The 24299-nt window shown below is 32.5% G+C and overlaps 2 protein-coding genes and 1 pseudogene across 4 annotated transcripts; all 3 read left to right on the top strand.

Moving 5' to 3' along the window:
* LOC141665134 (large ribosomal subunit protein uL1-like) lies at positions 1–3819 on the top strand (annotated as a pseudogene).
* Positions 3820–5413: 1594 nt separating this feature from the next.
* Positions 5414–8473, top strand: LOC141667059 (glucosamine 6-phosphate N-acetyltransferase-like). 3 transcript variants are annotated; one of them, XR_012552464.1, is made up of 3 exons: positions 5414–5569; positions 6879–7489; positions 7586–8473. XR_012552464.1 is itself a non-coding variant. In XM_074473398.1 (2 exons), exons 1-2 carry the CDS (start codon positions 5548–5550, stop codon positions 7388–7390), a joined length of 534 nt encoding a protein of 177 aa, XP_074329499.1. In that variant the 5' UTR covers positions 5414–5547; the 3' UTR covers positions 7391–7524. The 3 variants fall into 3 exon arrangements, 2 of the variants coding, with proteins under 2 accessions (XP_074329499.1, XP_074329500.1); XM_074473398.1 differs by lacking the exon at positions 7586–8473 and having other exon boundaries at positions 6879–7524; XM_074473399.1 differs by lacking the exons at positions 5414–5569; positions 7586–8473 and adding an exon at positions 5589–6175 and having other exon boundaries at positions 6879–7524.
* An 11917-nt stretch (positions 8474–20390) lies between these two features.
* On the top strand, positions 20391–22663 carry LOC141663959 (uncharacterized). The gene is made up of 6 exons (XM_074469805.1): positions 20391–20523; positions 20621–20725; positions 20916–21174; positions 21509–21579; positions 21662–21753; positions 22344–22663. Exons 2-4 carry the CDS (start codon positions 20648–20650, stop codon positions 21511–21513), a joined length of 342 nt encoding a protein of 113 aa, XP_074325906.1. The 5' UTR covers positions 20391–20523; positions 20621–20647; the 3' UTR covers positions 21514–21579; positions 21662–21753; positions 22344–22663.
* Positions 22664–24299: the final 1636 nt, after the last annotated feature.

Raw genomic sequence — 24299 nt, 5'->3', positions numbered from 1 at the left:
ATGGTGGCCGAGAGAGAGGATTCCGAGCAAAAGGATAGTGCCGCCGGTGGTGGTGCTCTGAAAAGGAAAAGGGGGTGAAGTAAGAGAGAGGGTAAAAGCAAAAGAAAAAAATGACTGATTGTGACTAGTATTTATAGTAAAAAAAAGAAAAAAAAAGAAGACAGCTGTCAAATCAGTCACATCAATCACGAATCCCTAATAATAAGGGGGATTATTTTTAAACCATTTGAACTTCTAAGACGCGCCCTCTTGAAGGCGCGCCTTATTTGGTTATTATGGCATCTCTTTTTAAACCCTTTGCTTTTAAAGGGCGCGCCCTGTAAAAAGTATTGGAAGATTTGTTTATACAGATTTTAATAAAGGTGAAGAAATATTCCAATCCCATTTTCAATAGCATATAGAATTTGGGGGGTAGTTGTTATGCCCAAAAATTGGTATAAATAATATTCAGATTAAGATTAATAAAATGAGCAGAATTGAAGGGGAAGTGCCTGAAATCTAGGAAAAGATGAGATTGACTTTCCACAAATAGAAGGAGCGCCCTAAGATTGCACCCCATTGACTGAGTAGCTAATTAACAGCTGTGGTTATCATGTCTTAAAAGCGCGCCCTCAAGCATGATGGAGGAGGCGCGCCCAATTATTGAAAATGAGGAGAGGAATTCCTTGATTGGAATCTGTCCTGTAGTGAGCCTTATGGCGCGCCCTAGGTAAGGAAGGCTCCTTGGACGGATTACTCGGACATGATTGCTTTGACAGACCCATACGTTGGCTTGGACAGAATTAGAGCAAGCCCTAACGATGAATAATTTAGGGCGCACCCTATGATGTAGAATGACATAGGAAGAGGTCAAAGGCTGATGACACAGGACAGCGCCAACATACAGGAATGTTTGGGCGCGCCCTTAACTTCTACTTGACATATGAATGCAACTTTGACATGCTACTTGGATGAACTCTCTGGAAGATTCAAGGAAGATGGAGAATGTTATTACTAACCTATTTGATGCAGGTACTCTATTGAAGAACTCCTTTCTGTAGCATATCTACAGGAAATGCGGTGTCCGTGGTCAGAAGGCCTCCTCCTGTAGTCAATGGGTGTCCTCATTGGGGATGTGGGGTGAAATCTGGTGTGTGCTTTGGGAGCTCTGTCTCTGTAGTCAACAGGTGTCTTCGTTGGGAGACTTCGGAGTATCCTGCACTTTGCACCCGAAAGCTTAGGATCACTTGTCCTGTAATCTGGTAGGGGCTCCTTATCGGGGGGACAGGGATGCGTCCAACATTTGGGGTGAACCACGGCTATACCTGCGTCCGTGGATTAGAGAAACAGCTGGTAGCGGAGGGTTATCCTTGGCCAGGGAGATGCCTCATCCGTGAAGTCTCGAAGTCGCGGACGAGCCTTGGGCCTTTGTGGTTGGGCCTCATCGGCGGACATTCCTAAAGCTAGTAGAAGACGGTTTCCAGTGGGTTTCCTACTGGGCCTCGGGATAAGAAATCTAAGCTCATTAGGTTTCTTGTTCCCCAAGAACTACGTGGGTTTGATCCCCTATAAATAGGGGTACGTAGGCAAATTGTAAGGGGTCAGAAGCGAGAGCGCAAAAGGAGCCACCACTAACCCTAAGCAATCTCAGCCCCAAATAATTATCACCACCAAATACTGTTCATCTTTTTTGACGAATACTGTTCATCGGATCCACCGGTTACTGTTCACGTTTCCGATGAAAAACCGTCATCACAGATCTTGTTTCCGGCTACGAACCTCAAGTTTTGTTGCTCCCAAATTCCTCTGTCAACATTACTCATTCTTTAACTTTGATCATTAACCATACACACGAACACGCACATTTATTGGTCATGATAGCGGATTGATTAATTTTTATATACTAATATTAAGTGTTCATTTTATATTTGTATTATCTAAATTAACTGTAAAATGGGCGTGTTCTCTTGATTTTTTTTATTTATTTTTGAAGTCTATAGGTTTGCAACGAGAATTTTACAAGATTTTTGCAAAATGTTGATAGTGCCAACTGCCAAGTATTAAATTACGACTTTACGTATAAATTAAATTCAAACCCGGTTTATCAATTAAATAATCAACAATTTATAAAATTTATGGTTTATTTTGTATCTTATAGGCGAATCTGGCATGAATTTTAGAGATTTTGAAATACAGCATTTCGATTGCTAGAACGAATCGGATTTTTCAGTTCTACATACGATAGATTTATGAGCAGCATGACATTGTATGTTCAAGTGTGTGATCTACATTGAGGAATTATGTATTTAGCTGCTTCAATGTAGTTTTACTTGAGACAATGTTAATATGACAGTTAAGATTGTGTAGCTACGGACTTTCTCCTGATGTTACAAGCATGAGTCTTGTGCACCGGGTATGATGTTTATTGTAAAAATAAGGTTTTTTTATTAACTTGTACCTTTTGCTTCAGTAAGCTACAAAATGAGGTTGTCAAGAAGCCATCACTCAGACAACTACTGATGCAAAAGAAAAAGGTCGCAAGTTTACGGAGACTATTGAACTTCAGATCGGGCTTAAGAACTATGATCCCCAGAAAGACAAGCGTTTTAGTGGCTCAGTTAAATTGCCACACATTCCCAGGCCTAAGATGAAGGTTTGCATGCTTGGTGATGCTCAACATGTGGGAGAGGTACACTTCTTCTCTTCTAATGCATCAAAGTAATTCTTGGCTTATAACCTAGCGATGCCTCCCTCCTTTTGGAAATAGAATTTTTAGGGGGTCCTTAACATGTTTTACAGATTTACCTAGTACATACATTGCAAAGGGGGTCCTTTATAGGATTATCATTTAAATTTTATTCTGTATTCTTATTTGACAAGAATCTACGTGAAGGTTGTATGATTATCTTGCATGTACATCCTTAAAAAAATCTTCTAAGACAATTGAACAAGTTCGATTTACAAATTCTACAGGCTGAGAAAATTGGTTTGGAATCTATGGATGTGGAAGGCTTGAAGAAACTGAACAAGAACAAGAAATTGGTGAAGAAGCTTGCCAAGAAGTACCATGCTTTCTTAGCATCTGAAGCTGTTATTAAGCAAATTCCACGTCTTTTGGGCCCTGGTCTCAACAAGGCAGGCAAGAATATTAGTTTTAAGTTTAGATGCCCAGTCAAGGTGTTGTTGGTGCTACAAGCATTAAAGTTTTTGCTTCATAAGCAGCACTCTGTAATGAGAATGAAGAGCTAGAGTCAAAGACAACGCATCACATCACTTTTTTTTTGACTTAATTTGCTAGTCTACACATTTATAAGGTATATTCTTGACCATAATGTTGAACTATATCATGTACACAGGAAAATTTCCTACGCTGATGAACCAACAGGAATCACTGGAGACAAAGGTTAACGAAGTAAAAGCAACAGTGAAGTTTCAGCTTAAAAAGGTTCTTTGTATGGGAGTTGCCGTCGGTAATTGCAGTATGGAGAAGATATTCCAGAATGTTCAAATGAGTGTCAACTTTCTGGTTTCATTACTCAAGAAGAATTGGCAAAATGTAAGTAATTTAACACATACTCTCATCTCAGACAGACCAGTTTTCTAACACTTAAATTACATGCCGTCTTGTTATTTACTTGTAGATCTCTCCTGTTAATGTCTTCTCTGGCCAAAGATTTGTGTTCATTTACCAAGTATTTGCAACACTTAGGGTTAAAGCTCTAGTAGCTCCTATTTTTCTAGTCCTAGTATTTGATAATCTGTGTCTTTGTTGTTCTATTGCAACAGGTAAGGTGCTTGTACCTGAAAAGCACTATGGGAAAACCAGTTCGGATCTTTTAACAAGTTAGGTTACATACTCCGAGAGCAATAAGCTGTGCCACAAGATTTTTCTACTGTTGTCTTCTTAATCTTCACATATTTTTTGTTGCTATTTTTCTGTCAAGTCTTTGGATCGAACGAGCTTTTCATCAGACCAGACTAATATTTCAATAAAATCAAATTACTATCTTACTGCTATTTTTTGTTCGTGGCTAAATGATTTGTATGAGTAGAATTAAATAATAAATATTCTGAGTCTCACAATAGACATCTTATAATCATTTAATTGATAGCACTTTTACATCCTAGAAATGTTATTTAGAAATTATATTCGAAATGAATAGTCAAAAATCACCCCTACACAAACAAAGTCAGTACACACTCATAAAGAAATTTCTATGAGATAATGTTTAAATTACTTTTTTTAAGTTATTTAAATTAAAAAAAAAAGTGGTCTACCAATCTCACACATTAATAAATTGTAATCTATTCATTGGGCAGAATATTGTATTGAATTTATTTAATTCTATTTTTTTTTTAATAATTAGGGTGTATAAGCTCATTTTCAGATTTCCGAATTTAAAAAAAAAAGTGTAATATAAAAAGATTAAGGGCTTTTTTCATAAATAATCAAGTTTAAAAGAATTTTTACAAAAATACTGTCACTTTTTAAAACAAATTGCAAAAATACTATGTTCGAAAAACTATTTACAAAAATACTGTGGTTGCATATGTAACCAAATCTACAACTGCTGGTAACCAAATATGCAACCAGAAATGCAACTTTGAAAAAATCTTTTGAAAATTATATTTATTTATATAATAAGTTGCAACTCGTTGTAAGGCAGAAAAATAAATACCACTATCCGCTCCAACCACTAACACTCACATTTTCGCTTCATTGTAATTTCATACATCTGAAAATCAATCAATTCTCACAACGCAAATTACCTGCAATAAAATGTGAGAGAGTTTACATACACTTTTATCTAATTACATTTTTGCTTCATTCAAATTCCACTAATTACAACTAACCAAATTGCATAATTACAAAACAACCGATTCACATAATTCACTACTTACAACTACTCCTCGTCATCGTCCTCGTCGTCGGCGTCGACGTCGGCGTCGGAGAGCTAAGAGTCTAGGGCGCAGAGAGGTTTCGGCAACTCGTAGAAGGTTCGAATTGAGAGAGGCGATTGCGTACGGAGGTTGGGGAGAGGAAGTGTTAGGTAGAATCGGTGAGTGTAGAGAGAAGAGAGTGGGAGAGAGATGAGAGAGATTGGTTGGGAGAGAGATGAGAGGAGAGAGAATGAGACGCTCATGGCGGCGGGAGTGTGCCGGATTGAAGATAATTGCGTGTATGTATTGCTCTGTATCTAATTTTAATTTTGCAAAGTTAGTAATTTCTTATTTATTGGAGGAGGAGGTGAGATGGTATTTTTGCAATTTAATTATTTGTATGTTTAAAAATATAGTAAATTTGCAAGACTTTAAGTAAGATAGCAGAGTTACAAATAAATATATAAACGTTGAAATATTTGTCAAATTTCCAAAAATTAATTTCACCTTTTTTCATAGTGTGCTCCCAAAATTTAATTTTGTGATCACTTAGCTCCTTTTTCTTTTAAAAATTTAAGAGCATCGCTGGAGTCGAAAACCAATACTTGGCCAGAAGTGCATTTGGATAACGTAGTAGAGTTTGTTTTATAAAGTAAGTATAACTACACTCTTCTCCTGCTGCTGCGAATGAGGTCTCTTCTTTCTTGTGGTAACTTCTCGTTGCTTCTTTTGTTGCAATTTATATTTATATACATATTTGTCATGTGAGCATACAGCTTCAGGCCATTGTAGTCTGTTTCAATTTCTTCATTCTTCATGGATTATACTAATTAATCACATTTAATTAAAAGGACCAATGTGGGCAAAATAATTTTATGATTACTTTGTCAAGTTTTTTATTCAAATCCATGAAATTAAACATTTAAAACTTAAGTTTGTATGCTGGAGACTCCGTGAGCTCATGACCTTGATAGTGTATGTAAAATCCCATGTCGATTAGTTTGATTAGTTTGCTAGCGTTTTGATCGATTTAATACACACCTGGGATTAATGGGATTTATTGTTATTTGTATATCAAACTGAGGAAGGCAGGGGGAGATACTCTTCAGCACTTGGCTTAATTTTAACCTTTGTAATACCATCTGTGCCATTGTAGGCTTTGTAGCAATTTGCACGTATGTTGCAAGTAGTAGGTACCCGTGTGAAAGGGAAATCATTGTCAGATCACTTCCTTGACTGTTTCACCTGTTTCGTCAAAGAACATGAATCGTAATTTTTGATGTATAAATTTGCACCGGAAATATAAAAAATCCGAGTAAGTGTTCCCTCACACTAAATTTTACCGTTCTTGCAAAGTTTTATATCTATAAGAATGCTGTGTTTTAGCTCCCTGTATTCCCTGTAAGTCAAGTCTTGGCTCTTCTAGCAGAATCGAGTCCATTTAGTGGGAAAACAAGGATGTTAATATATTGGGTGGCTTACAGTTCACATGGAGAGCAGGAGACTTTCTGTAGTGAGTGGTGGAAGGGGTTAATGAATAGTAGTTGTCACTTGTCTAGACCTTCAAGAAGTCTTTGTGATAACCATTATCTCATCATGTGTCTTGTTTTCACCACATTATTTTCAATTCTCAAACTGAGGGTAGTGCTCTGCTCCATTGTAGTGTCGTTTCTTTGAAGTTGGGAGGGTTGCTTATACTATACACTTGAAAGCCTTTGGATAAATGGTGATGCTAATATTTCGATGTAGATTTCTCTTGTCGTATTAAAATGACTAATTGATAACAACAAACGGTGTTTGCATATCGGAGTCTAATTTTCTTGGAGACTTAAGTGCAGTAGTTATGGAAGTCGTTTTGATATTAATTGTATTAGGTATAGTCTGCGGTTTTTCAATTTCGGTTACACTACTTTATTTTGGGAGACTTGGTCTCCCAAGACCCCAATCTCTCACCCTCCCCTCACCTTGAGCCAACCAAATTTCAAGTGCATTATTTTTTATTTGGTTTTGAGTTGCAGGTGTAAGGACAGTCAGGCATACCTTACAGAAAAAGATGCATAGTACTGTTAGTTGCTCTACTGTCGAAAAGAAGTATCAAGTTCGAAAACTTGAGATATCCGACAAAAGTAAGGGCTTCCTTGAACTACTGCAACAACTAACCGTATGTGATTCTGTCTCCGATCAGGAGTTCCAAAACCGGTTTGAAGAGCTGAAGGCATGTGGTGATGACCGTGTTGTAGGTGTAATTGAAGATGAATGCTCAAAAAAGATTATAGCAACCGGAAGTGTGTTTATTGAAAGAAAGTTCATAAGGAGTTGTGGCAAAGCCGGTCACATAGAAGATGTTGTAGTCGACTCAAATGCACGAGGTTTGCAATTAGGAAAGAAAATTGTTGAATTCCTCACTGATCATGCCCGTTCAGTGGGATGTTACAAGGTAGTACTTTACTGCGGTGCTAGGAACACCGGATTCTATGAAAAGTGCGGTTTTGAGCAACAAGCAATTAATATGGGCAAGTATTTTGTATGAGTAATGCATCCGGTATGGATTCATTGCATCAAGAATACATCAAATGATGTTTAGATCTGTCTTCTGAATTGAGTTGACAGCATAATTGTATAATGCCATGTATGAAAATTAATAAAAAGTACTGTTCTCGGTTATGTGTACTTGTCAATCCAGTAACGAAGTCATGAGATTGAGCATAAACTGTCTCCTTTTCAGGCTTTGTATAGTAGAGAGCCACCACACCTGCTTCGCTTAGGCAATGGTCATACCCCAGTGGACAATTTGGAAGAGAGTCTTCTGGAACGAGATGCATTACTTGACCAGCTTCGATTCCACCTTTTACGAGCCCAACAAATAATGAAATCAACAGCTGATAATCACCGCAGGGAGGTGCAATATTCCATCGGAGTGAAGGTGTATCTTAAATTACAACCGTACCGTCAAAAATCGTTAGCCAACAGACCCTTTGAGAAACTATCAGCTCGTTTGTACGGGCCTTTTGAGATCACAGTTGCTTATCGGTTGAAACTACCTCCAACCAGCAAACTTCACCCTGTGTTTCACGTCTCGCAACTTAAAAAAGCTGTGGGCAGTACATCAGTTTCCTCTACTCTGCCAATGCAACTTGGTCCTGACTTAGAACTCTTGGTTGAACCGAGGAAGTATTGAATCTGCGCAACAGATTGGAAGGGCATACAGTTATCGCTTTTGATGCTACATGGGAGAGTGCAGATGTGGTCACAGAACAGTTCCCTCATTTTCACCTTGAGGACAAGGTGAAGGTCCTGGCGGGGGGTATTGCAATATCTCAGCATAATAATAATAGAGCAGGCATGCCTATAACATATGTACGACGTCGTTTTAAGAAAACGGATGGGGGCAGAAAGGTAATTTCAACAGGGGGTAATTAAGTAATTAAAAGACAAGTGTAGAAAGGGGATAAGGGGAGAAAAGAAGAGGGAATAGGTATGGAATGTATTATCTGGTAACCCTTGTTGTGTTTGGGAGTTCCTCAGCTACTCGAAAGTCTGAGAGTGTAATCAAAGTACTGGGAAGGTCTTATCATTCATGGTTTAATCAAATCAGTTTAGATTAATGGTGTTATTTTGTGAGTCCTGTTAGTTCGAATTGTTCAGTTATTATTTAGAGTAATTCCATTGCACAAAATTAATGAAAAGCACTGTTCTCGGTTATGTGTAATTGTCTATCCAGTAACGAAGTCGTGAGATTGAGCATGAACTACAATGTAATCCAATCTTTGGACTTTAAAATTGCTGTATTGATCTTTTTGACAATATGCACGCCAAACTACAATCTGAATCCTTTGCTCAATTATTTGGTCTAAAAACTGAGAGGTTTTTACTTTAATACCAAAATTTAAAATAAAATTTTCAAAATAAATTATAACTACGAGTAAAATAAGATTTTGATAATGAAAACAATTTGGATCTATCAAAAATACTATTACAAATTGATAACATCTATTAATAAGTGAAATTCATTTTCATATGATATATCGCACTAAATTTGATTTAACCTCCCATTAGTCCTATTTCCATTATGATAAAAATGCACATATACACATTGTTTAGAGAGTCACGTGAATACTCACTCACCTAAATTAGTTGAGTACGTGATTACGAATATCAAACTCTTTCATTATAAATATATTAATAAAATATTATTGATAAGTTACTCTCTCCGTCTTTTTGAGATGTATATATAAAGTTTGGGCATGGACTTTAAGAAAAAATATAATATTATGAGAAAAAGTAAGAAAAGTAATCTATGTCTCTCCTTAAATCGAGTTCTGATACCAAATTAAATAACCAGTTCATCTAAAATCTTAAGAGGTTAGAGCAAGACTCAAACACATTTTTACTCTTTAACAGATGTGTATATTATTTATCAATATTTATCTCTACAAATATATTTAGCCGCTTAAAAATATTATCTATATATTATAAATTGTTGGATAACCCTTTCCTAAGGTTTGGTATCCATATTTTGGTTCAGATATGATTTTTAACTTTAATTTGACCTAATGGACTATCCATTTTTAGGTTTGGTATCCATATTAGTTTTATAAAAGATCCATATACTTATTATGACCCATTTTAATTATAAAAACTTTGCAATACAATTTTAAATATGAATTGTGTTACTTATGGTAAGTTTTTAATACAAATTTGAAGTAAAGTTTAAATTTTAATAGATCTATTTATAGAAATAATCTCATAAAATATATAACATAAAAATAACAAATGTAATGAAAATAGTTCTTAAATAAATTTATCATCATATGTAGATGCAATACACTTATTATATAGATAATTTAATTTTTCATAATCATATTACTCAATTTATATTATAAATTTATTTATTTATTTTATTAAATAAATTTTGAGATCCCCTTGTATAAGCACGGGTTATAAATTAGTTTTACTTGAATTGTGTATCTCGGGACAATCTCCGGACCGTTCATTACTATTTGTTGCAGAAACCTTGTGCTTTTCCACAAATAGCACCATTTACACAAAACTTTTGAAAATCCTAATACAAAGATTCCTTTGTTTTGTCGGTGGTTTCACTCGACAGGCTAGTGACTAAGCTGAGCTATCTATTAATGAGAACTTGGAATTTCACTTGTGACATTCTTTAATTTAGTTTGAAAATAATTAAGTTGAATTTTAATTATCGGATACGAGGTCGGTCAAGAAATATTCAAGTCTCTAAGTTACAAATGTTTTTGTACTCAAGAGTATTATAAAAAAATCGTAAAAAACGAGATATTTGTAATATTTTACCAAATAACCAAACTATCTATGTATTCGTATGTATACATATTGTATCTATACTTTGTACTTCTTAATTAAAAGGAGGTGTGCCCTTAATTTTTTTTAATTCTGTTGCTAGTAGAATTTTAATTTTTTCGATAGTGTAATATAACAATAATTTAAGACATGTTCTTAACAAAGAAAATTTGTGTGCCTGTATATTTTAATATTTCTTTGTTCCTTCAAATAATTTAAAAAAATATATTCCCTAAAAAGTACATGGTTGCGGGACGACCCTACAATATTTAAGGTCGGAAGTGAAAATTATTTGTGTGTCCTCCAATATTATACAAAAATGAAAAATTGTGAAAATTTTAATTAAAATGAATGTTATTCTGCAGTTAAGTTGAAGCAAATAAAAAAAGTTGACATTTTTAAGAATATTATGAGTACGAAAGTAAACGACACAAAATGATTATCATGCCTACAAATTGCAAAGTAATTTTGTTTATATCTAACTGTCTTAGACTTCTACGTACCTTTGTACGAAAGCAAAACAAGTCTTGTCACTTTCCGCGCTTTATTTTTATTTGTTATACAATTCATATTTATCAACTGAACGTTAAAGCGGAAGTTCGACTTTATGTGTGTAGATGCTAAAGCATATGATAAATAAGTATATTTTGAGATAGTATAAAATATTTATGAAGCAAACGGTTTAGCCGTTCACGATTAAACTGCCGCATTAAGTTTTAACATTTCGTAGTGATCATTTCAGCTCTATGAATCAACATTCAACTTTAATCAGTCTAGCAAATTAACTTCGACATTCTTTTTGCAAAATCAGAGGTTTGGCTTGCTCTCTCCCCGACCTAGTACTTATTTTTATTACAATCTTTTAATTCCAATTTGAAATGTAGGACACTCACAATGGAAGCCTCCCAACTACTGTACATAATCCATGATTAATTAGTGGTCTTTGTATTTTCAATGCATCTTATGCTAGCTGTACATATTTATTATCTTATTTTATCTCCAATTCGGTTTCATGCCTCGTTGCTTATATCAATAATTATATGATGATGAATGTCTTCAATCAACAAACCCACAACATCCTCACAACCACGCCCTCCCATCCCTCGATCGTCGATCGTCGTCAATCTTTTTCCTCCTTGAGGTGTTTCAACACACATTCTCTGATGACATTGGAAGCTCCGGATCAATGAACATTGGTGAACTCCTGAACAACTTCTCCCAAGCCCCGATATTTCCCTCAGCACTGCTGCCCCCATGGGAGCAGCCACAATCCCCGTAGCTGCAGCCACAGCCAATACTAATCCATAGTTTCCTGAAGGCGAGATAGAAACATCATCAGTGAATGATACTGCTAATTTTCAGGAAGTTAACTCTGCCCAGAATTAGGCAACAAACAAAGAGATGAACCTCGAGGATTTTCTAATTATGGCTGGTGTGGTGCGGGCACATGATCGTTCACGTCCTCTGCAGCAGTCATGTACACCTGGTTGTGCGGTTGTTACTGCTTCAGGAGGGGGAGGAAATGTGCCGGTTTATTAGCCACTGCCAGAAAGAATGGCCTGCGGATACTAATCACGAGAAGTTCTGTATGGTGAGAAGTTCTGCTAGTTCAGTTTCCCCTAAATTTGACAAGAATGGTAATGCAGCAGACATGTGCAGTGGTCAGTTGGAGAAGGTGGCGGCAAGGAAGCAGCCCTGTATGATCAGAAACAGAGAATCTGCTGCCAGGTCAAGGGCAAGGAGGCAGGTACGGTCAATTTCCCGTGAAATGATTATACCGTGAACGAATAATGTGGAAGATGCAAAGTGATACTTAATACTTAGGTGGTTGCAGAAAAATTTACTTTTGTTTAAATTTTTATGTGGGAAGAAATGTTCATAAAAATAAGAAATGTTTAGATTAACACCATGGTATTTAAAAGGGCTAGGCCAAGTCTGTTTTTAATGTTTGTTTTCATAATTTCTTATTGGAAAGACTCATAAATGTGATCTGGAAGCAGAACTACAGGTTATAAAAGAAGAGAATGCACGACTGCAACATGCTTTGGTAAGTAAGACTCTGGCTACAACTTTGGTTCTGTAAAACGAATCGGTATAATTATTTTACTTCTCTTATTGATTAATGCATACGTAGGCAAATAGCGACAAAGAGGATGAAGCAGAAGGTATGTTGACCATACACTAATCACTTCATATAACAAATTGCAGTACACACATACATTGTACTTTAGCGGACAATGAAAACGTTTTCGTTCAGTACATGGTGTTCATGAAAGCTCACAAGGCAAAAAACGAAGAGAAAGGACTTAAAAGGAGATGGAGCTGTTTGTACTGAAGCAATGCTGACACAATGAAATTTTACTTCGTATAAATAAAATTTGCAATTCAAAGAAATTTTACGTTGCAGTTTCGTAACCATTCACCTCGCACCTTTGTAAATTAAGTGAATGAAAATTTCTTAATATTATACTTATAAAATATTCACAGTGTTTGAGATGACCAACACTTCTTCAAGAATAAATCAATAATTTTGTCTATATATAAGTAATGATTATTCCTTATGAGGCAGACGCTTAAATACGATTTTTATTGATTCACGTGGTTTACAGGCTATTGCGTGAGCACTCACTCGAAGAGTAGCCGGCTGCGGGTTCCCTACAATAAAAAAATAGTATTAATAATTTTGTTCGAATCTCAACAAACAAGATTTGTAATTCCACAAAATTTCGTAGAGCAACTTGTTAACATTTCACTTCGCACAATATAATTTGAGTGAATAGTAATTTTAAATATTACTTCTTATATATTCACAGTTGTGTTTAAAATCAGGACTCAATAGCACTTCTTTAATAAAATAAAATAATAATTATGTTTATGCGTAAGTAATAAAATTATAGTATTATTATAATCGAATAAAAGTTAAACTATTATATTCGTCAACACAATTTTTCGGTCAACTCTGTCCCTGTCCAATCTTACAATAATAAACTTTAAGTTATAGAATATATAGTCAATTGATCATTGACGAGTTGAGACAAATTTGTTTACACTTTCATATCATTTCTTGAACTCAAGCAGTTCAAATTTTATTATAAATATTTTTGAAAAACTTCTATGGAACCTAGTGAAAAAGATTTAGTTGATGTGGCCCTCATGATTTTGTTTTTTGTTTCATTCCTTTTGTTGCAAACTTACAACACATACTTATTTATCATAGTATAGATTTAATTATTATAAATAATTTATATAAAGAAATAAAAGCTGAAAAATAATTTATCTATGGGTGAATAAAAAATGTTTTTCTAAACGAACAAGATAAGAATGCAGTGATGCCGAGTGTGACATATTCCTACTCAAATTCTCTTGTACCTTTTTCTTGCTAATTAAATTCTCAAAAACTGTCTTTGTTGCAAGATAAATTAAATTGGGGCCCATTTTTCCAACAGATGACTTAGCTACTCTGTGATCTCTCCGGTCGTGCCTTCGTCATATTTATCCGTTACAACCTACTACTATCGGCATTTTCATATTCTCCTTCTTTAATATATGTGTTAATTTAACAAAAATGTCTATCAATTTAGATATATTTTACATATATTTTACACCCAAAATATTTAATTCTTGCGATGATGATTTGAGCCTAATAAAGGCTTGCTCAATTGCTAATTAGTATATTATTAATTCATATACATGCACTCTTCATTCTACAATGTGATTTAATTTTAAATTTATGTTTCACGGTATTTTTTTGTAACTAACAAGTGGAGAGAAATTGTAATACAATTTAAAGTCTAACTTCTTTATTCTAATGTGACTGAGTTCTATTGATAACATTATTTTTAGTCAAGGTTCTAAAGCTTAACCAATTAAGCATTTAGTTGAGTGTGCTCAACGAGTAGATGTGTAAATAGACGAGACGTGTAGAGGTGTAAAAACCCTACATTTGGTTCAAGTATTTCAAGTAGAGTTGGCAATTTCGTACAAGACATGAAAATAACTGATTCGGGTTGAACCTTGTGGTTCACGAACATGAAAGTATATGAACATAAATTATACATATAAATTTATTGTTCGTTTTGAGTTTACCTTTAGGTACACGGCACGAAATGAAAATACACGAAGTGAATACCTATTTAAATTACATTAATACATATTTTTAAATAATTTTTTGAATATAATATTTACATAAAATAAATACAAAATAGTTTCAAATTTAATTTTCACAAGATTTGACCAAAATTGATTATTTATGACATACTGATTTAAAAACTCGACTAATAAAAATTTAATATTTAAATATTTTTTTTATATATCTTAATTTCTATTTTATTCAAAACTTACATGAACACGACAAGAAACTTAGAGGAAATGAAGGTACACGAACATGAAACGTACGGAACGAATCTTTAATGGGTTGGGATTTGATTTGGCATTACCTACATGAAACACGAAAGTACATGACAAAAAGTATATGAAACGAACGAATTGTCAGGTCTAATTTCAGTAACAAGCCATATTATGAGTTCGGTACAACTAATACGAAAGTACACGAAATGATTTCCATGTCTACAAATCATTAAGAAATTTTGTTTAAATCTGACTTCGGGAGACTTCTACTAATCTTTGCACGAAAGCAAACACGCATACTTTTTCACACTTTATTTTGATTCCATATACAATTCATGTTTACCGACTAAACGTCATTGAGGTCATTTCACTTCTTTTATGTTAATCTATCTCTAAAATATATAATAAATAACTATCATCAAAGATAATATACGATATTTATGAAGCATGTGGTTTAGCCGTCCACAATTGTACAATTGTTGCAGCATTTTTTGATCTTTTGTAGTGACCATTTCATCTACAGTAAAACCTTCATAAATTAATAATCTCTCCAAAATAATAAATTTCTCCCGTCCTGACTTGGACCAGTTCAAAAAATGATCAATTTTGATCGAATAATAAAATTATAACTTTTAGAATTTCTAGATAACATAATTATGTGTAATTTGTATAATTGAAATGTAATTTTTTGTATCAAAAACTCATAATAAATCAATAGTTATTAATTTATAATTAATTAATACCTCTCTAAATTAATAAAATTTCTTGGTCCCGACTATATTAATTGATAGAGGTTTTACTGTATATAAATCAGCATTCGACTCTGATCTGTTTAGAAAATAATTAACTTGGCCAATTATTTATAGAGGTTTGGTTTGATCTCTCCACAATCTAATAGTTATTTTCATTATAATCCTTCAATTCAAATTTGAAATGTCAGACATTCACATTAATTGCCTCCCAACTCAAGATCAAAGTTTTAGCGTGATCCGTAATAGCAACATAAAAATTTACTTCACAATTTAGTGGAGGTGAGAAAAAATTTAAAAAAAATCAAGACCCCCGAAGTCCCAGAGTTTGGGGTATATACTGATTTAAGACATTCTAACATCATAAATCAATATGCATGCATTCTTATATATACTTATATTTATCTCGTAAGATTCTTGCCTACTACTCATCATTCCAATTTTTTACAATGTGATTTAATTTTAAATTTATGCTTAGTGTATTAGTTTGTAACTAACAAGTGGAAAGAAATTGAAATGTAATTTAATGTCTCAATTCTTCAATCTGCGGTAAATAACTGTTTTTTATAGCATTAGTCTTAGTTAAGGTTATGACCATTCTAGATTAACCAGTTAAGCATTTAGCTAAGTATGCTCTACGAGTATGATGTTTAAAAGGACGAGACGAGTAGAAGTGTAAAAACACCCTACATTTGGTTCAAGTATTTCAAGTAGAGTGGGCAATTTCGTGCACGATACGAAAATAATGAGTTTGGGCTAACCTTTGTGGTTCACGAAATTGTACAGATAAATTTATTATTGGTTTTGAGTTTACCTTGAAGTACACAACACGAAATGAAGATACACGAAATGAATAATATTTAAATTTTATGAATTCATATTTTAAATATAATATTTACATAAGTTAAATACAAAATAGTTTCAAATTTTAAGTTTCACTAGACTTGACCACAATTGATTCTTTATGACATATTGATTTAAAACTCTATCAGTAAAAAATTCATATTTAAATATTTTTATTTATTTATTAGTATGTCTATTTTATTCAAAATTTACATGAACGTGACGTGAAACATAGACGAAATGAAGGTAAATGAAATGAAATTAAGTGAATCTTTAATGGTTTGGGTTTTGGTTTGGCATCACGTACACGAAACATGAAAGTACACGACATGTTAGTATACGAAATGAACGAATTGCCATATCTAATTTCAGCAATAAACCATTTTAAGTGTTTGATACAGTGATACGAAAGTAGTGAACATGAAACAATTGTAATATCTACAAACTATAAAGGAATTTTGTTTATATCTGACTTCGAGAGATTTCTACTAATCTTTGCATAAAAGCAAACGCACCTCACTTTTAACACACTATTTTTTCCATATACAATCCATCTATATCGACTAAACGTCACTAAGGCGGTTTCACTCATTTATGTCATCACTCACTTATGTCATGCTATCTCTAAAGTATATAATAAATAACTATCGCCTAAAATAGTATATGATATTTATGTAGTGGTGGTATAGCTGTCACGGTTGTACAATTGCTGCAGTAATTTTTGACCATTCCTACTAACCATTTTATCTCTAGTAAAACCTTCATAAATTAATAATCTCTATAAAATAATGATTTTCTCCGGTCCCGACTTGGACCAGTTCAAAAAATGATCAATTTCGATAAAATAATAAGTTAATACTTTTTAGAAACTCTGGATAACATAATTCTATCTAATTTATATAATTAAAATATAATTTTTTAATATTGAAAGCAATCTTTAAATTAATCAATATTAATTTACGATTAAGTAATACATCTCTAAATTAGTATAATTCTAAATTAATAAATTCCTCAGTCCCAACTCCATCAATTTATAGAGGTTTTAGTTTATATAAATCAGTATTCGACTCTAATTTGTCCGGCAAAGAATTAACTTGGCCAGTTATTTGCAAAATCGGAGGTTTGGATTGCTCTCTCCACAATCTAATAGTTATTTCACTGCAACAAAATAGGCCAATTACGACGGCCAACTTACGACGGAAAAAAATGCGCGCCAAACTTACGACGGAAAAAAGCAAAACGTCGTAATTATTTACGACGAAACACAAAACCGTCATAAGTTTAGTATTTTATTAATAAAATTATGCACGACACGATTAAACAAAAGTGAAAATAATTTGATGTTGCGACGATTTAAACATTTCGTCGTAAGTTAATTATTTTTATTAAAATTTTAAATTGAAATTGACTAAAAAAATATTTTATCTAAATTTACAACGGAATATTTGCGACGGAAAAAATCGGATCATCAAATTTACGACGGAAATTAAAATTCGTCGTAAGTTATAAAAGAGGAAATTTAACTTTTTTCCAAAAAAATTGGCGGGAAAATAAAAATCATTTGAAATTGCGACGATTTGAACATTTCGTCGTAAGTTAAATATTTTTATTAAAATTTAACTTGAAATTAAATGAAAAAAATATTTTCATCTAAATTTACGACGAAATATTTGTGACGGAAAATATTGGAACATCCAATTTACGACGGAAATTAAAATTCGTCGTAAGGTATCAAAGAGGGAAATTTAACTTTTTTCCCAAAATTTGGGCGGTAAATTTGACTGTTCTTAAATTTTTCAGATAATAATTTATGACGGATTTCGTCGTAAACTAGCACATGAATTTTGATAATTTCAATTTTTAAAAAATATTATTTCATGATCCAACCATATTAATGTCAGCATTTATTTGTTTGGGTGACATTTCAAGAATTTCAGAAAAAAATTAATTTTTTTGCTAAAATAATTTTATATAAAATATTGATCATATCACTAATATATATATATATATATTGTCATCCATACGATTAGAATAATCGAACCACAAATTCAGAACAAAAAAGTAGTTAGTTGTCCTAGTCAAACTGATGTTTGACTCTTAAAATGTCAAATCAAATAAAATTATTTTGATATGAAATTTTGGTTATATCACTAATATATATATCTATTGACATCCATACGATTAGATTGTTGAAAAATATTTTTAAAATAATCGTAACACTAATTCAGGATTCAACACTAGTTAGATGTATTAATCAAACAAATGCTTGACTGTTAAAATGTCAAACCAAATAAAATTATTTTGATATGAAATTTCGGTTATATCACTAATATATATATCTATTGACATCCATACGGTTGGATCGATGAAAAATATTTTTAAAATAATCAAACCACAAATTCAGAACTAAACACTAGTTAGCCGTCCTAGTCAAACTGATGTTTGACTGTTAAAATGTCAAACCAAATAAAATTATTTTGATTTGAAATTTTGGTTATATCACTGATATATATATCTATTGACATCCATCTGGTTTGATCGATGAAAAATATTTTTAAAATGATCGAACCACAAATTCAGAAATAAACACTAGTTAGCCGTCCTAATCAAACTGATGTTTGACTGTTAAAATGTCAAACAAAATAAAATTATTTTGATATGAAATTTTGGTTATATCACTAATATTTATATCTATTAACATCCATACGGTTAGATCATTGAAAAATATTTTTAAAATAATCTAACCACAAATTCAGAACTAAACACTATTTAGCCGTCTTAGTCAAACTGATGTTTGACTGTTAAAATGTCAAATCAAATAAAATTATTTTGATATGAAATTTTGGTTATATCACTAATATATATATATATATATATATATATATATATATCTATTGATATCCATCCGGTTGGATCGTTGAAAAATATTTTTAAAATAGTCGAAACACTAATTCAAGATTTAACACTAGTTAGTTGTACTATTCAAACTGTTACTTGACTGTTAAAATGTCAAACCAAATAAAAATATTTTGATATGAAATTTTGGTTATATCACTAATATATATATCTATTGACATCCATCCGGTTGGATCATTGAAAAATATTTTTAAAATAGTCGAAACACTAATTCAAGATTCAACACCAGTTAGTTGTACTATATAAACTGTTGCCTGACTGTTAAAATGTCAAACCATATAAAAATATTTTGATATGAAATTTTGGTTATATCACTAATATATATATATTGACATACATACGGTTAGATCATTGAAAAATATTTTTAAAATAATCGTAAGAGTAATTCAGGATTCAATACTAGTTAGTTGTACTAGTCAAGCAAATGCTTGACTGTTAAAATGTCAAACCAAATAAAATTATCTTGATATGAAATTTCGGTTATTTCACTAATATATATATTATTGACATCCATACGGTTGGATCGATGAAAAATATTTTTAAAATAATCAAACCACAAATTCAGAACTAAACACTAGTTAGCCGTCCTAGTCAAACTGATGTTTGACTGTTAAAATGTCAAACCAAATAAAATTATTTTGATATGAAATTTTGGTTATATCACTAATATATATATATATATATATATATATATATATATATATATTGACATCCATCCGGTTGAATCGATGAAAAATATTTTTAAAATAATCGAACCACAAATTCAGAAATAAACACTAGTTAGCCGTCCTAGTCAAACTGATGTTTGACTGTTAAAATGTCAAACCAAATAAAATTATTTTGATATGAAATTTTGGTTATATTACTAATATATATATATCTATTGACATGCATACGGTTGGATCGTTGATTTTTCTTTTTTAAATAATTGAAACACAAATTCAGGATTAAACACTAGTTAGTTGTACAAGTCAAACTCATGCTTCAATGTTAAAATGACAAACCAAATAAAATTATTCTAATATAAAACTTTGGATATATTATTAATATATATATTTATTTATTGACATCCAAAAAGTTGGATCGTTGTAAATTAAAATTTTAATTAGTTAATTAAAATTTTAAATGTATCTAAAGATGGAAAAACTCTTTAATTAATTAATTATATTTTGAAACTAATTAAATTAAGTACTTTTTTTTGCTTAGAAAAAGAAAAAATTTATATATATTTAAAATAGACTCAACTATAATTTTATTTTCATTGACGGGGTTGCAGGGAGTAAATATTCTGAAATTTTTAAGTGCCGGGTAATTTGACCATTTTCTTTTTCTTTTTCCCCGACCCCTTTTTATTATATCTTTCTGAAGGCCTTCTCGCCCTCTCTCTGGCCTTCGTCATCAAACCCTAGCACTATCGCAACACTCTCATCTCTTATAAACCCACTATTTCAAGCCCTAATTTTTATTTATTCTACCTGAATTTGAGGTAAACTGTGTTTATTTTTTCTCAATTTCATTTCTTATTCTTTTTGTAATTTGATTGATAGTGATTGTAATTGATGTGTTTGTCTGTTTAATTGTAGGTGTGATAAGTGTGGAGAAGATGTTGGATGAAGAGAGAGATGAGGTGGAGTTGGATCTGTCCTCTCCGATGGGCAGAAGCTTTAAGAGAAATTTCAGGGCGATTGGTAAGTACATTCTTAAATTTGTGCATAATTTCTTGGTAAGTACATACTTAAATTTGTGCATAATTCAACATCCCACTATAAGAAGATTGATGCTCGGAAGGCAAAACTCTTGGCTCAGTTAGCCTTTAGCTTATTTTTTTTATACATAAAAGTTGATGTGAAATAATTTCTTATTTAAATTTGGTTGCAGGGGTTTATGAAAGGCACCTTACAAGGGAGTTTTGGATGCAAAAAGATCGTTAATGGTAGACAGAATTTGTTCCTGTCAGCTAAGAAATTTGAACTGAATTGCCTTAGAGACAAAGAAATGGATGTGAAAGCATCATCATTAGACGAGTATGTGAAAGCATCAGCATCAGCATCAACATCAACATCAGCATTAGACTCAACTATAATTTTATTTTCATTCGACAAGTATACCTCTTTACCAGACAGCTACTTACAAGCAGGTAACTTGAGTTCTAAGATCATGCCGAGACTTTTGTTTATGAATCTATGTATATATTTTATGCCAAATTTCAGGGCAGAACTTGCAACAAGGACTTGTGTATGTGAACACGCTTGTGTTGTATAGGCAAATACATTTTCAATTTTTTAGTCACTTGCATTTGTTTAAATTGATTGTAATACTTCAAGAAATATTAGTTTGATTGCATAAATAATTCTACAGTCTGCTATATATATTTTACATGATTGGAGTCTCGAAAGGAACTTTATATGCTTTACAGGTTTTTTGTATATTTTGACTTCAGCAAAGGCACTGACTTTGAATATATTTTGCAGCCTAACGCTGTCGAATATGGTCCCTATGACTACACTAGAGGAGGAAATCCAACAAGGGATGCATTGGAAAGGTTTTATATGTGTTGGATACATAACATATATTTCATTGTTATGTACTTTACCTGTTAAGCATGAATCTGTTTTTATTCTCAGCATCTTGGCAAAACTTGACAAGGCTGAAAGAGCACTTTGCTTCAGCAGTGGAATGGCTGTTTTGGCTACTGCAATTCATCTTGTTGGAACTGGTGTTTTTCCTTCTCTTTGCCTTTAATATTAAATCTGTGCATATCCAATACTTCTCTAAATTTCTGGCTAAAAGGTCAATAACACGCTTGTGGATACGAAGCTCAAATATGTCCCACGTGTTGGTTCCTATAAATTTTGGAATAAACATGTCAAAAATAGAATATCAAATAAAAAATGTATAATTTTATAAGCAGGAGTATATCACTGCATAATATGATGTATGGTTAGTGTGTTAACACAACATATACTTCTAGCCTTCTAGGAGTATATATTAGCATTGCCACGGTATATTTAATTGACAGCCTAGCCATCAAAAAAAGTAATTAATTATTGGAGTAGTAGCCTTCTAGTCAATGTTTGGATTAGTAGCAAAGGATGAGAAATAGAGATAGGTACTTTGTGGTTTAAATTCTTTTCTACCCTCAGATTTGTTGTGTCTATTTATGGCAATAGAGTTGGGGTTTATTTGAAATGATAAGAAAATTGCCTAACAAAATGATACTAATATTTTTGTAAATTTTGGTTTGAAAGATTTGATGTAATAATAGGATTGATGTAAAAGTGGATATTTTGCTTGAATTATTAACAGGAAAGAAAATTGTGTTGGACGAAATGTGCCCCGGGAGTGCCACGCCGTAAGACGAAGAGAAGAATAAGGGTTTGCGGATGAACATGCCTGATTTCGGGAGTTATTAGTTCATGTAAAACTTAGCATGCATTCTGATTCTAGTTTATATACACAAACAGAATTCGGCCATGAGGTTTATGGTTGATATAGTGAATATCAACCTGCTATGTCTAGCATTATAATTTGTAAATACTGCCAAATGATATTTGGTTAATTTTAACTAGATGTCGAGGAAATGTAAAAATCTAGTTAATTTGTGATTAGGGAAGAAAATTCATAGATGTTTCTAAATTTTGATTTATTCAATTCCGTGGATGATTGCTTGTTATTTGATTTTGGTTTCAGATTGGATTGAGCTACGATTGTGTGTAGATAGGTATTTGTGATTGTACAGGTTTAGGATCCAATTTGAAATCCGAAAAGGCTGAAAACTGGAAAATCAGTATTTGGTTATTCTGGAAAACAAACTTACGACGGTTGTTCTTCATACATTCCGTCGTAATTATTCTCGTAAAATAAACTTACGACGGTTGTTCTTCGTATATTCCGTCGTAATATTATGTTTTGCCTTATTAAAAGTGGGTCCCGTAAAGTAATATCTGACGTTTTTTCCGTCGTAAGTACAAAACTTACGACATTTATTTTTCGTCGTATTTTGGTATCTTACGACGATATATTCCGTCGTAAGTAGATTTATTATTTTATTGAATTTGTGGGCCCTACTTTCTAACTTGCGACGCAATTTTATCTTGTGACGAAAAAATGAACTTACTACTCGACCAAAAATGACGATTTTTTTCTGTCGTAAATGGCTCAATTACGACGATTTTAGTTCAAAAAAACCATCGTAAATGGCCAGATTTCTTGTAGTGTTTTCATTATAATCCTTCAATTCAAATTTGAAATTTCAGTCATTCACATTAAAAGCCTCCTAACTGAAAATCAAAATTTTAGTGTGATCCGTACTAGCAGCATAAAATTTAATTCACAATTTAGTAGGGGTAAGAAAAAACTGAAAAAAATCGAAACCGATAAACGGTTAACCAAACCGAAAAACCGTTACGGGTGATTCGGTTAAAAAACCGAAAAAACAGTTTAGTGGATATTTTTTATTTGGCGAAATATATTATGCATACGAAAGTACCCGATACAAAATGATTATCATTCCTAAAAACCACAAAAGAAATTTGTTTATATCTAACTTCGGTAGACCTCTACTAACCTTCGCATGAAAGCAAACAAGCCTCGTCACTTTCCGCACTTTATTTCACTTCCTTATACGATTCATGTTTATCAACTCAACGTCGGCAGTTTCACTTTATCTATGTCGATGCTATCTCACTACAAGAAAATCCTGTTTTCACAACAGAAATTTTCGTTGGCTTACAAAGAAAATCCGTTAGTATAACAACATGCCAACAGAATGCCCACTGAAACGGTCCGTCGGAGGAAACGTCGTTGGGAAGTAGCTGCCTAACCGAATTATTTTCTGTTGTAAACTTAACAACGGAATAGCATCCGACTAATAACAGAGTTCTTATTTTTGAAATAACAAAGATACAACCGACTTGGTAACCGAATATTTCATTGGTAATTTTAGCAACCATATGCTAACAGATTTTTCATTGTTAAATTTAGTAACAAATTGCCAACGAATTATTGCTCGCAACACTTTACCAACAGATTAGCTCTTATCAGCAACACTACCAAATATTTGTTAGTAATTCACTCTTGATAACACTCCAACAATCAATATTAATAACAGAATATAAGCATGTAAATCTATGATTTTATATATATTTACTTATTTAACCAAAAATACCCAAACATTAGCAGCTTGTCAATAGAAAATACAAATTCAAAATGGAGAGCATTTTCATTAACAAGAAACCATCATCATACAAGATGGGCAGAAGG

Source organism: Apium graveolens, chromosome 6 (genome assembly GCF_009905375.1).
Source record: "Apium graveolens cultivar Ventura chromosome 6, ASM990537v1, whole genome shotgun sequence".
Taxonomy (NCBI): Eukaryota; Viridiplantae; Streptophyta; class Magnoliopsida; order Apiales; family Apiaceae; genus Apium; species Apium graveolens.
This window is presented reverse-complemented; position numbering and strand designations above follow the sequence as displayed.

What these genes read in the sequence shown, in the direction of transcription:
- LOC141663959 (XM_074469805.1), top strand. Translation starts at nt 20,648, where the DNA reads ATGAAGAGAGAGATGAGGTGGAGTTGGATCTGTCCTCTCCGATGGGCA. An exon ending in GAGAAATTTCAGGGCGATTG is followed by an intron (nt 20,726 to 20,915) that starts GTAAGTACATTC and finishes ATTTGGTTGCAG; the next exon opens with GGGTTTATGAAAGGCACCTT.
- LOC141667059 (XM_074473398.1), top strand. Translation starts at nt 5,548, where the DNA reads ATGAGGTCTCTTCTTTCTTGTG. An exon ending in GAGGTCTCTTCTTTCTTGTG is followed by an intron (nt 5,570 to 6,878) that starts GTAACTTCTCGT and finishes TTTGAGTTGCAG; the next exon opens with GTGTAAGGACAGTCAGGCAT.